The sequence below is a fragment of the Scyliorhinus canicula genome, chromosome 5 (genome assembly GCF_902713615.1).
Source record: "Scyliorhinus canicula chromosome 5, sScyCan1.1, whole genome shotgun sequence".
Classification (NCBI taxonomy): Eukaryota; Metazoa; Chordata; class Chondrichthyes; order Carcharhiniformes; family Scyliorhinidae; genus Scyliorhinus; species Scyliorhinus canicula.
The window spans coordinates 182,043,253-182,057,435 of record NC_052150.1 but is presented as its reverse complement, the minus strand read 5'-3'; the positions used below and the strand labels follow the sequence as shown (position 1 = coordinate 182,057,435).

At 49.7% G+C, this 14,183-nt stretch overlaps 1 protein-coding gene across 1 annotated transcript in view; it reads left to right on the top strand.

Annotated features, from left to right (window-relative positions):
* LOC119965699 (highly reducing polyketide synthase 40-like) overlaps window positions 1–14,183 on the top strand; it is a 44,757-nt gene that overhangs the window by 16,431 nt on the left and 14,143 nt on the right. Inside the window, exons 4-5 of the mRNA XM_038796460.1 lie at window positions 4,134–4,294; window positions 4,808–5,011. Of these exons, the coding sequence (XP_038652388.1) occupies window positions 4,134–4,294; window positions 4,808–5,011 (365 nt within the window). The remainder of the gene's footprint in view (window positions 1–4,133; window positions 4,295–4,807; window positions 5,012–14,183) is intronic.

The window sequence follows — 14,183 nt, the reverse complement described above, 5'->3', positions numbered from 1 at the left end:
ACTTGCTCAACCAACGGGTCGGACTTGTGCACCCGCACATGCTTCCGGAGCAAGATGGGCCCAGGGGTGGCCAGCCAGGTCGGGAGAGGGGATCCTGAGGACGACTTCCTGGGGAAAACACGAAGACGTTCATGAGGTGTTTGATTAGTGGTAGTACAGAAGAGAGATCGGATTGAATAGAGGGCGTCGGGGATGACCTCTTGCCAACGGGGGAAATGGAGGTCTCTGGACCGTAGGGCCAGCAGGATGGTCTTCCAGATGGTGCCATTCTCTCGCTCAACCTGCCCGTTACCCCGAGGGTCATAATTGGTCGTCCTGCTAGAGGCAATGCCCCTGCTGAGCAGGAATTGACGCAGCTCGTCGCTCATAAAGGTGGGCCCCCAGTCACTGTGGATGTATGCGGGGTAACCGAACAGGGAGAAAATGGACAGGAGGGCCTTTATGACGGTTGTTGTGGTCATGTCGGGGCAGGGGATGGTGAAAGGGAAGCGGGAGTACTCGTCAATAACACTCAAGAAATATGTGTTGCGGTTGTTGGAGGGGAGGGGACCCTTGAAGTCCATACTGAGACGCTCGAAGCGGCAGGACACCTTGATCAGATGCGCTCGCTCGGGGCGCTAGAAGTGCGGTTTGCACTCTGCGCAGATGTGGCAGTCCCTGGTGACGACCCTGACCTCCTCAACGGAGTAGGGCAGGTTGCGTGTCTTAATAAAGTGGTAAAAACGGGTTACCCCTGGATGGCAGAGGTCCGTGCGGAGGGAGCGGAGGCGGTCAATCTGCGCGCTGGCATCGGGATAGGGCATCGGGAGGCTTGTTGAGCTTCCCAGGACTATACAAGATGTTGTAGTTGTACGTGGACAACTCAATCCGCCACCGCAAGATCTTGTCGTTCTTGATCTTGCCCCTCTGTGCATTATTGAACATGAAGGCTAACTGACTGTTGGTCCGTGAGGAGGGTAAACTTCCTGCCGGCCAGATAATGCCTCCAATATCGCACAGCTTCAAGTATGGCCTGTGTCTCCTTTTCCACCAAGGAGTGGCGGATTTCGGAAGCGTGGAGGATCCGGGAGAAGAAGGCCACGGGTCTGCCCGCTTGGTTCAGGGTGGCCGCCAGAGCTACATCGGACGCGTCGCTCTCGACCTGGAATGGGAGGGACTCGTCGATAGCATGCATCGTGGCCTTTGCGATATCCGCTTTGATGCGGATAAAGGCCTGGCGGGCCTCCATCGACAGGGGAAAGGGGAAAGGAGGTGGACTGGATGAGGGGGCGGGCTTTGTTGGCGTAGTTGGGGACCCGCTGGGCGTAATAGGAGAAGAAGCTCAGGCAGCGTTTGAGGGATTTGAGGGTGTTAGGGAGAGGGGGTTCCATTAGGGGGAGCATGCGTCCGGGATCGGGGCCTATCATTCCGTTACGCACTACGTAGCCAAGACTGGCTAGATGGTCGGTGCTAAACACGCACTTATCCTTATTGTAGGTTAAATTAATGAGTTTTGCGGTTTGGAGGAATTTTTGAAGGTTGATGTCATGGTCCTGCTGGTCGTGGCCGCAGATGGTGACGTTATCGAGATATGGGAAGATAGCCCATAAACCATACTTGTCGACCATTCGGTCCATCACCTGTTGGAATACTGAGACCCCATTTGTGACACCGAATGGAACCCTGAGGAAGTGGTAGAGGCGCCCATCTGCCTCAAACGTGGTGTACTTGCCGTCACTTGCGCGGATGGGGAGCTGGTGGTAGGCAGACTTAAGGTCCACCGTGGAAAAATCTTTGTATTTCGCCATCCTGTTAACCAGGTCGGAAATACGGGGGAGAGGGTATGCGTCCAGCTGCGTAAACCTGTTGATGGTCTGACTGTAATCAATGACCATCCGGTTTTTCTCCCCAGTCCGAACTACCAGCACTTGGTCTCGCCAGGGACTGTTGCTGGCCTCGATGACTCCTTCCTTTATGAGCCTCTGGACCTCGGACCCGATGAAGGTCCAGCCCTGGGCACTGTATCGTCTTCTCCTAGTGGCGACAGGTTTACAATCTGGGGTGAGATTAGCAGACAAGGAAGGGGGGTCCACTTTGAGGGACGCGAGGCTGTAGACAGTAAGGGGGTAATAGGGCCGCCGAATTGGAAGGTCAAGCTCTGCAGGTTGCACTGGAAATCCAGGCCAAGAGAGCCGGAGCGCATAGATGGGGGAGGATGAGGAGTTTGTCGTTTTTGAAAGCCCTCCCCTGTACTGTGAGGTCCGCTATGCAGCACCCGGTGATCTGGACGGAGTGTGAACCCGAGGCGAACTCGATCTTATGTTTGACAAGGTGGATGGGGAGCGCGCAGCGTCTTACCGTGTTGGGGTGGACAAAACTTTCCGTGCTCCCGGAGTCCAGTAGGCATTTCGTCTCATGCCCGTTGAGCTGGATCGACGTCGTTGTCTTGGCGAGCGTGTGTGGTCGCGACTGGTCGAGCGTGATGGAAGCAAGTCGTGGCGAGAGTTCCAGATCATCCTCGGTGGCAGAGTAATCGCTGGCAGGGCCTTCCGTGTTGGCCCAAGATAGCAGCGCCCAGGACCCGCACGTGGAGTCGGGGCCCCAAGATGGCGGCGCCCAGGACCCGCACGTGGAGCCGGGGCCCCAAGATGGCAGCGCCCAGGACCCGCACGAGGCGTCCGGGGCCCAAGATGGCGGCGCCCGTGGGAACCACGTGGCGGCTGGGGGCCGGGTCAGCGGCATCTGCGGGCCGGTCAGGGCAGCCGGGAGCGGGGGTAGGGAGGACCATGGGCTTGTTGCGGGCGCCGGGAGGCGGGCCGGAGAGGTCGGTGCGCGGTATTGGGCCCTGGGAGGGCCCGGAGGGGGCGACCGGCGGTCGCTGCGCGGAACAGCAGCGACCGACTTGGTCTGGCAGACCACAGCGTAATGGCCGTTCTCGCCGCAGCTCTTACACAGAGCGGAGCGGGCCGGGCAGCGCGGGCGGGGGTGTTTCTGGAGGCCGCAAAATAGCAGTTGGGCCCCGCTAGCTTGTCGGAGCGTCCCGCAGCGCAGGCCTGGGGGGGGGTCGGGGTCAGCGGAGGACGGAGGTGGCGCGTGCCATGAAGTCCAAGGGGTTGCCGCGCGGCCGGGAACGTATGCGCGGACGTTCAGGTCGGCGACTCCAGGGAGGTTGCGAGAGTCCGTGCCTCAGCTAGGCTGAGGGTGTTATTTTCCAGTAATCGCTGGCGGATAGAGGAGGATTGCATGCCGACAACATAAGCGTCTCTGATTAAAATTTCCATGAGCTATGTCGCAGAAACTGGGGGACAGGCGCAATTTCTCCCCAGAGCCGTGGGGGCCAGGTAAAACACGTCGAGGGACTCACCAGGGAACTGTTATCTAGTAGTCAGGAGATGCCGTGTATATACTTCGTTGACCGGACGGAGAAAGTGTGCTCTTAGGAGGTCCATGGCCGCATAATCGTTTTCGTCCTCAATCATTGAGTATACCGCCGTGCCCACACACAAGTGGAGGATGTGGAGTTTCTGCTCCTTGGTGGGCTTGCTGGCTGCAGTCGTCAGATAACTGTTGAAACACGCCAGCCAATGTTTAAAGGTTGCAGGCGCATTTGAAGCATGCGGGCTGATATGGAGGCAGTCAGGCTTGATGCCTAGCTCCATTTCAAAATTCTAGCTGATTAAATTGATGTACCATCAATTGGACGCGAGACACAATGAAGGTCCAAACTTAGGCTATAATCAGCTAGATGTTAGCCCGGGGTCGACTACAGAAAAAGGCCGACCGCCGGGAACTCTGGGTACTTATACCCCGCTTCGGAGGCGGGGTCTACTTGCTTCTCGACCAATTGGTGAGCAGTCACATGACTAGTCCCAGCCAATCAGCCCAGAGGCACATGACCAGCCAGAGCCAATGGGAAACCAGTGCTCTGCACCAATGGCAGTGCTCCCAATCATACCACCACACCTATAATTTATTAAACTTCAGCAATAGAGCCACAGAAACTCTGGAATAACAATAAATTCCATCTCTGCCATTTTTCCTGAGTTTTCACAACTCTTCAGCTGAAATTATATCCGATGAGAAGGAGAACACTCCACCCATTGTAAATTCACCTTCATGTCGTTAATGTAAACTTGTTTTTTTAAATTTACCAGGTTTAATGAATTTGACCACAAGTTGTTCAGCATTAACCAAACAGAAGCCAACAGTATGGATCCACAGCAAAAACTTCTGTTAGAGTGCACATACAAAGCATTTGAAAATGCAGGGATGCCTATGGAAGACATCAGTGGCAGCAGAACAGGAGTTTTCATCGGTGAGTTCCATCTGTTACATGGGAACAAACCATTCTGCCCCTCAAACTTGTTCAGCTATTTGACTGGATCATGGATGATTTGTATCTCAACAACATTTACCAATTTTTCAGAACTTTTGATACTCTTACCAAACAAAAACCTAACTCTTGAAAATTTAAGTTCACAAAACATCTATACAGCCTGTTGGGAAGGGCATTTACACAACTCTTTGGATGTCCATCTGCACGTTTACTTAATGCTAGTCCACAGCTACAAAAGGAATCAAAAAGGTTAATGTTTTGATTTGATTTATTATGGTCACGTGCATTAGTATACAGTGAAAAGTATTGTTTCTTGCAAGTTGTACAAACAATGCATACCATACATAGGGAAGGAAGGAGAGACTGCAGAATATAATGTTACAGTTATAGCAAGGTGTAGAGAAAAGATCAACTTAATGTGTGAGCACAGATATATTCCTCATCAATATTCCTCAGTAATATATGACACTTCATTCTTGGCTTTTCTTTTAGGACTCATGAATCGTGACTATGAAGGAATTTTAAATAGTTCCGCCCACAAAATCACCCATTACAATGGGACTGGAACATCAATGAGTATCGCTGCAAATAGGATTTCTTTCACTTTCAATCTGACAGGACCATCATTGGCTATCGACACAGCATGCTCATCATCCCTTGTTGCTCTACACTACGCTTCAATGGCTATCAAGCAAGGTACGAGTAATTATTTCACTTTTTAATAAGCATTTAAAAACAGAGGAAATAGGAGCATGAAGAGGTTATTTGCCCCGTCGAGCCTACCCCGCCATTGAGTAAGATCATCGCTGATCTGAATCGCTGGCCTTAACTCCATTTTCCTACCTGTTTCTCCACCCCCATAACCTTTTGATTCTCTTGTACATCAAAAATCTGTCTAATTCAGACTTGCGTATACTCGATGATGCAGCCTCCGCTGTTCTGTGAGGTAGGAAATTCCAAAGATTAACAATTCTCAGAGAAGTTCCTCCTCATCCTTTTAAATGGGAGACCATTATTTTGAATGTATATGTTCTGTACTTGTTAAAAACACCTTAAATAAAAGTGTTTGGCTGTTAAGCTTCATGTGAGCTTCAGGCACAGGGGAGATTTGATAGAAATTTTCAAAATCATGAGGGGCCTGGAGAGGGTAGATGGGGAGAAACTGTTCCCATAGGTGGGAGAATCGAGTGCCAGAGCGCTCAGATTTAAGGTAATTGGGAAAAGTAGCAAAAGTGATATGAGAGGAAGTTTGCCCTGAACTGAATGCCATAAAGCTCCACGTGGTGGCGGAAGGAAGAGCGTTCCCGTCATTAGACTCCCATCCCAGTCCGTAGACGGGGAGACAGGTCAATGTGGCACACATTTCATAGAATTTACAGTGCAGAAGGAGGCTATTCAGCCCATCGAGTCTGCACCGGCTCTTGGAAAGAGCACCCTACCCAAGCCCATACCTCCACCCTATCCCCATAACCCAGTAACCCCACCTAACACTAAGGGCGATTTGGACCCTATGGGCAATTTAGCATGGCCAATCCACCTAACCTGCACATCTTTGAATTGTGGGAGGAAACCGGAGCACCCGGAGAAACCCACGCACACACGGGGAGAACGTGCAGACTCCACACAGACAGTGACCCGAGCCGGGATTCGAACCTGGGACCCTGGAGCTGTGAAGTGTTTGTGCTAACCGCGATGCTACCGTGCTGTCCAATAGGTACTAACGACATAGGTAGGGAGAGTGATGAGGTCCTGCAGAAGGAGTTCAGGGAATTAGGCAGTAAGCTAAAAAGCAGGACCTCGAGGGTTGCAATCTCAGGATTACTCCCTGAGCCACGTGTCAGTGAGGCTAGAAATCGAAGGATAGTGCAGCTAAAGACATGGCTAAACTGGTGATGTAGGAGGAAGGGTTTCAGATTTCTGGACCACTGGGATCTCTTCCAGGGCAGGTGGGACCTCCAAGAAGGACGGGTTGCATCTAAACTGGAGGGGCACCAATATCCTTGCTGGGAGGTTTGCTCGAGCCACTCGGGAGGATTTAAACTAGTATGGAGGGGGGTGGGAACCAGAGCGTTAGCTTAGAAGGTGTAATAACTGAAGGGGAAATAGAGAACAAAAATAAGAGAACAACAACATCACTCTGTCTGCTCAATTGAAGTGGTTTGAAGTGTATTTGTTTCATAGACAGAGCACTTATTAGCCTTTGATAACGAGGGATATTATGAACCTCGTCAAAAAGAAAAAGGGGACTTTTATACGGTCTACAAGGGTGGGGGACAGTCGAAACCCTTGAGGTCTAAAGAAAGTACGAAGGCACTTAAGTGGGATATTAAGAGGGTTAGGAGGGGTCATGAAAAGTCCTTGGCAAGTAGGATTAAGGTGAATCCCAAAGTGTTTTATTCATATGTAAAAAGCAAGAGGGTAGCCAGAGAAAGGATTGGACCACTTAGGACTGTGGTGGGAATCTATGTGTTGAGCCAGAGGAAATGGGCGAGGTACAAAATGAATACTTTGCATCAGTGTTCACCAAAGAAAGGGACTTTATGGAAGATGATTCTTAAGTAGGGTTTGTGGACAGTCTGGGCCATGCTGACATCGAAAAGGAGGAAGTATTCGGTCTTTTAAAAGATATTAATAACAAAGAACAAAGAAAAAAGAACAGTACAGCACAGGAACAAGCCCTTCGGCCTGCCAAGCCTGCGTCCATCACATAAACCAACCGCCTGTATCCTTCTATACCCCGTCTCTTCATGCGTCTAGCCAGATAAGTCTTAAAGGTCGCTAACGTATCTGACTCAACCACCTCACTTGGCAGTGCAATCCAGGCCTCCACCACCCTCTGTGTAAAAAACTTCCCCCGCACATCTTCACTTAACATACTCCCCCTCACCTTAAACTTGTGCCCCCTTGTAATTGTCATTTCCGCCCTGGAAAAAAGTCTCCAACTGTTCACCCTATCTATACCCATCATAATTTTATAAATTTCTATCAGGTCGCCACTCAGCCTCCGTCTCTCCAGGGAGAACATAGAACATAGAACACTACAGCGCCGTACGGGCCCTTCGGCCCTCGATGTTGCGCCGACCTGTGAAACCATCTGAAGCCTATCTGACCTACACTATTCCATTTTCATCCATATGTCTATCCAGTGACCACTTAAATGCCCTTAAAGTTGGCGAGTCTACTACTGTTGCAGGCAGGGCGTTCCACACCCCTACTACTCTCTGAGTAAAGAAACTGCCTCTGACATCTGTCCTATATCTATCACCCCTCAATTTAAAGCTATGTCCCCTCGTGTTGGTCATCACCATCCGAGGAAAAAGACTCTCACTGTCCACCCTATCTAACCCTCTGACTATCTTATATACCTCTATTAAGTCACCTCTCAGCCTTCTCCTCTCTAACAAAAACAACCTCAAGTCCCTGAGCCTTTCCTCGTAAGACCTTCCCTCCATACCAGGCAACATCCTAGTAAATCTCATCTGAACCCTTTCCAAAGCTTCCACATCCTTCCTATAATGTGGTGACCAGAACTGCACGCAGTACTCCAGGTGCGGCCGCACCAGAGTTATGTACAGCTGCAGCATGACCTTGTGGCTCCGAAACTCAATCCCCCTGCTGATAAAGGCTAGCACACCATATGCCTTCTTAACAGCCCTATTAACCTGGGTGGCAACTTTCAGGGATTTATGTACCTGGATGCCGAGATCTCTCTGTTCATCTACACTACCAAGAATCTTGCCATTAGCCCAGTACTCTGCATTCCTGTTACTCCTTCCAAAGTGAACCACCTCACACTTTTCCGCATTAAACTCCATCTGCCACCTCTCAGCCCAGCTCTGCAGCTTATCTATGTCCCTCTGTATCCTATAACATCCTTCAGCACTATCCACAACTCCACCGACCTTCGTGTCATCTGCAAATTTACTAACCCATCCTTCTACACCCTCTTCCAGGTCATTTATAAAAATGACAAACAGCAGTGACCCCAAAACAGATCCTTGCGGTACACCACTAGTGACTGAACTCCAGGATGAACATTTGCCATCAACCACCACCCTCTGTCTTCTTTCAGCTAGCCAATTACTGATCCAAACCGCTAAATCACCTTCAATCCCATACTTCCTTATTTTCTGCAATAGCCTACCGTGGGGAACCTTATCAAACGCCTTACTGAAATCCATATACACCACATCAACCGCTTTACCCTGATCCACCTGTTTGGTCACCTTCTGAAAAAACTCAATAAGGTTTGTGAGGCATGACCTACCCTTCACAAAACCATGTTGAGTATCGCTAATCAACTTGTTCTTTTCAAGATGATTATAAACCCTATCTCTTATAACCTTTTCCAACATTTTACCCACAACCGAAGTAAGGCTCACAGGTCTATAATTACCAGGGTTGTCTCTACTCCCCTTCTTGAACAAGGGGACAACATTTGCTATCCTCCAGTCTTCCGGCACTATTCCTGTCGACAAAGACGACATAAAGATCAAGGACAAAGGCTCTGCAATCTCCTCCCTGGCTTCCCAGAGAATCCTAGGATAAATCCCATCTGGCCCAGGGGACTTATCTATTTTGACATTTTCCAATCCCAGTTTATTCAAACTCTCCTCATACCTAATACCCTCCATACCAGGCAACATCCTGGTAAACCTTTTCTGTACTCCCTCCAAAGCCTCCATGTCCTTCTGGTGGTGTGGTGACCAGAATTGGACACAGTATTCCAAATGTGGCCTAACCAAGGTTTTGTATAACTGTAACATAATTTGTGAGTATTTATACTCGATACACCATCCTATGAACGCAAGTATCCCATATGTTTTCTTTACCACCATTTCCACTCGTGCTGCCACTTTGAAGGATCTGTGGACCTGCACGACCAGATCCCTCTGTGTCCCTATGATCCTGATGGTTCTGCCATTTATTTTATAGCTCCCACCTGAATTGGATCTCCCAAAATGCATCACCTTGCATTTGTCTGGGTTAAATTCCAAAGGGTAGCAGTAGAAGCGTGTTTTTCTGATTGAAAGGTTGTGGCTAGTGGTGTTCCATAGGAATCTGTGCTGGGGCCTCTGTTGTTCATAGTATACATAAATTATTTGGAGTAAAATGTAGCCGGTCTGATTAGTAAGTTCGCGTGACACCAAGGTTGGTGAAGTGGCAGATAGTGTTGAGGATTGTCAGAGGATGTAGCAGGACATAGAAAGGTTAGAGACTTGGACAGAGAAATGGCAAATGGAATTTAATCCAGACAAATGTGAGGTAATGCATTTTGGTAGGTCTAACATAGAGGGGAAATATACCGTAAATGCTCACAGGAACATAGAAAGTCAAAGAGATCTGGGCTTGCAGGTCCACAGATCTTTGGAAGTGGTAACACAAGTGGACAAGATAGTCAAGAAAGCATGAGGAATCCTTCCCTTCATCGAGTAAAAAAACCTGGCAAGTCATGCTACAGTTGTATAGAACCTTGGTAACGCACTTGGAAAATTGTGCACAATTCTGGTCACCACCCTACCAAAAGGATGTGGAGGCTTTGGGGAGTGCAGAGGAGGTTTACCAGGATGTTGCCTGGTTTGTAGGGTGTTAGCTACGTGAAGAGGCTGAATGGACAGTTTTCATTAGAAAGACAGAGGTTGAGGGGTGGCCAGACAGAGATCTACAAGATTATGAGGGGCATGGATAGAGTGGATCGGCAGGCACTCTTTCGCAGGGTGGAGGGATCAGTCACAAGGGGGCATAGGTTTAAGATCCGTGGGGCAAAGTTTAGAGGAGATGACCGGTACAGGCATGGAGGGCCGAAGGGCCTGTTCCTGTGCTGTATTTCCTTTTGTTCTTTGTTCTTCTTTGTGGTCACTGACCCTGGCATGAACGTAGGACATGGCTGTACCAGCGGTCCACACGCACCAGTAGAGGCAGACACCATCTCCACCAACCTGGAGTCTGTGTTAAAGCGATTCTCTGAGGCTGGTGTCCACTTACGATGAACGCAACGCGTATTTCATGTGGGAGACGGGGTCCACCTTGGATATTGGGTGGACAGTGAAGGTTTGCACCCCGTTGCGGATAAGAAGCGAGCTATCCAGAGATCCCCATCCCGACAGAAGATTCAGAACCTCGCTCTTTCCTTGGTCTCATTAACTATTGCAGAAAGTTCCTTCACCTCCCTTATTGCCTGGCAAAGGATCCTGTTGACTTGAAGATTGGATATGGCACCAGGGGTGGTAGCTGGCTGGGGGACATGTACGTCTTTTTCCAGCTGGAAAAGATTAAGTTTGAGTTGAGGGGGTCAGAAGAATGTTTAGAGGTGCAGTGGAGGCCATTCATGACTTTATTTGAGGACTTGTTTGTTGCAGGGGGCAGAGGGACAGAGTTTAAAAGGGAAACACCTGTACAAACTGCTGACTAGGCTTTGATGGACTCTGTATTTGTGTATTTGTTGATGTTGTGTATGTTTGGAATAAAATATATATATATTTGAAAATCTATGACAAAGTTTCTCTTGAATCTTGTGACCAAATTGGCTTCCTTACACCTTCTGAAGAAAAATCATGTATGGGCCTGGGGCCAGCCACAGGAAACAGTTTTCCAGCAGGTGAAGGAGCAGTTGTCATCTTTCGGGTTACTGGCCCATTACGATCCTGCCAAACCATGGCGATGTTTCCCCCTATGGTATCGGGGCCGTCCTGTCCCACCAGATGCAAAATGGGAGAGAACGGCTGATCGCCTTCGCCTCCAGTACAATGGCTGCAGCGGAAAGGAAGCACATGCAGATTAATAAGGGAGGTCTGGTGGTGGTCTTCGCAGTGAAACATTTTAACCATCTACAACCGCCACTTGACACTCATTATTGATCATAAGCTTTTGTTTGGGCTTTCCAAGGAGGATAAGGCAATTCCGTCCTTTGCTTCCGCGAATCCAGCTCTGGAACTTGTTATTCACTGCCTGTGAATATTCTATTGAACATAGGCCGGGGACACAAATTGCAAATGCCGACACAGAGTCTTTGTTGACTGGCCCCTTATCGACCCCCAGGAAGCTTGAAATAGTCTAAATTTCATGAACTCTTGACCTGTCATGGTGTCGCAGGTCCGTTGAGTGGACCAAGGAAAATCCGGTCCTACCCGAAGTTTAGCACATGTTCTTATACAGTGGACAGCATCAACAACTCTCAGGCAAGTTAAAGGCATTTCCCTCCAAGCTGTCTGAGTTCAGTTTGGAGGATGGTATCCTGTTGTGGGCATGCATGTAGTCATCCCAGACAAGGGACTGGAGTTGATCTTAAAAGACCTCTACAACGGTCATCCAGGCGTGTCCAAGATGAAAATGCTGACACGCAATTAGAATCATTAAATCCCTACCGAGTAGAAGGAGGCCATTCAGCCCATCAGGTCTGCCCCAGCCCTCTGAAAGAGCACCCTATCTCGGCCCAATTCCCCACCCTATCCCTGTAGCCCCACTTAGCGGCAATTTAGCATATCCAAATCATCAAACTTGCACATCTTTGGACTCTGGGGGGAAACCAAAGCACCCTAAAGAAACCCATGCTGACACAGGGAGAATGTGCAAACTCTACAGTCACCTGAAGTCAGAATTGAACCCGGGTGTCTGCCGCTGTGATGCAGCAGTGCTAATCACTGTGCCACCACTGTGCCATTGTGCCGCCCCTGGTGGCCGGTCCTCAATGAGTTGAGAAGATGGCCAGCAATGCTTCGTATGCCAGCCGCGCCATGCCCCTGTATCAGTGGAAATGACCAGGCTGGCCGGGGGCACAGTTGCATGCCATCTTTGCCAGCCGGTCTGTTTCAGGGGTCCATGTTCCTCTTGTTGAGGCTTGAAGTGCACAAGATGACGGGAACCACTTCCCGGGCGAATATTGAGAAGTTACATTTACTGTTTTGCACACACGGCCTCCCTGAAGTACTTGTTTCTGATGATGTTTCACAAGTGAGGAGTTCTCTGGGGTTTTGCAGGCAAATGGGGTGTGGCATATTCGTACTGCCACATACCACCCGGCTTCTAATGGTCTGGCGGAGCGAGCAGTGCAAACATTTAAATGGGTCCTCAAGAAACATTCTGCAAGTTTGTTTTGCTACAGGACCATCAGCACACAGTGACTGGGGTAAACACTGCGGAATTGCTGATAGACCGAAGACTTTGTCACCGCCTTGGCATGGGTTTTCCAGACATAGGTGCAAAGTGCGCCGCAATCAGGAGGAGCAAGGGCGTTGCCCCATTCGATGTCAACTTTCCAGACACTTTGTACCAGGTGACTCGGTGTTTGTTCGAGACTTCGCTGACAGCGCCCAGTGGATCTCCAGTGTTATCCATCTCCAGACAGGGCCAGTTTCTTACCAAGTGCAAGCCCAGGATCATGCTATGAGAAAGCACCTTGACCATATTGGGTCCAGGTGACCGCTTTTCCGGAAAATTCCTCATCCTTGGAAATCTCTTCTGCAACTGCACCTGCTGCCTGACCAGGCCAGGCAAAACTCCAAGAGGGTCGAGATGTTGAGTTGACTGAGGACGACAACTCAGACTCGGACACAGGAGGTCTCCGATTAAGAACCCTCAATGCACAACCTCGGGAATTGCAGCTGCCATGTGAGCCCTGACGGAATCGGTGCCGCCCTATCCAGCACGTTGGGTGCACAATGCCCAGTCAGATGCCAAGACAGTCTGACGCCCTCCTTGCCACGGTCTTCAGAGGATTCTTTGAACTTTGTGGGGGAGGGATGTTACAACTCACACAGGTCTTGTGGGATATCATAGAATCATAGAATTTACAGTGCAGATGGAGGCCATTCGGCCCATCGAGTCTGCACCGGCCCTTACAAAGAGCACCCTACTGAAGCCTACGTATCTACCCTATACCCATAACCCAGTAATTTCCACTTAACATTTTTTGGACTCTAAGGGCAATTTAGCATGGCCAATCCACCTAAGCCGCACATCTTTGAACTGTGGGTGGAAGCCTGAGCACCCTGAGGAAACCCAGGCAGACACAGGGAGAACGTGCAGAACGTGACCCAGCTGGGAATCAAAACTGGGACCCTGAGCTGGGAAGCAACTGTACTAACCACTGTGCTACCATGCTGCCCTAAAAACTGTTATCCTGAACATGGTCAAAAGGGTAGGGGTGATTAATTACCCTTGGATCTTACAGTAAAACACATACTAGAGAAGACCCAGTAGGGAACTATTGGAGCTGTATATAATAGTTATTGTAAAACAATGTCAGGTTCTTTTTTGACATACTCGGTGTGGATTCTTTGTTGCGCTTATACAATTAACCAACGACCAAACTGGTGCACTGTCAATTACCACAAAGACGAGAATAGTGGAACAATCGAGGCATTATTGAGCAAGATGTTGTGCCTCCTGTAGCTGGAACCAGAATGGCTGCAGCACAGAGGAGCACACACATTTATATGCCGCTTACTGGGTGGAGCCATCAGGCAGGGGTTTATCCTTGTACCTCCAATATACAGGCAGTGCCGTAATACAAATAATATGCCACTAGTGGTGACTACCACATTCACCCCCTGTTAAAAAAAAGAGTCCGGAACATTACAAGTTAAGTCTGTCTGGGGCCTTGACCCTCCTCTGCGATCGCCTCAGTCCTGGTGGCGCTGGGATGAATGAGGCAACCAGGGGGGGTCAGGTCAGGGATCGTGGGTGGGGATCCCACGGGTGCCAGGCCACAGTGGGAGACTGTGTCTTGGCGCCCGACGGGGTGTGCCACGGAGCGTACTGCGGGTTTGCATGTAAGAGGTGGACTTTTTCGACCAAGGGGTCCGACTTATGGGTCCACACATGCTTCCGGAGGAGGACGGGTCCAGGAACTGTCATCGAGACCCCGGAG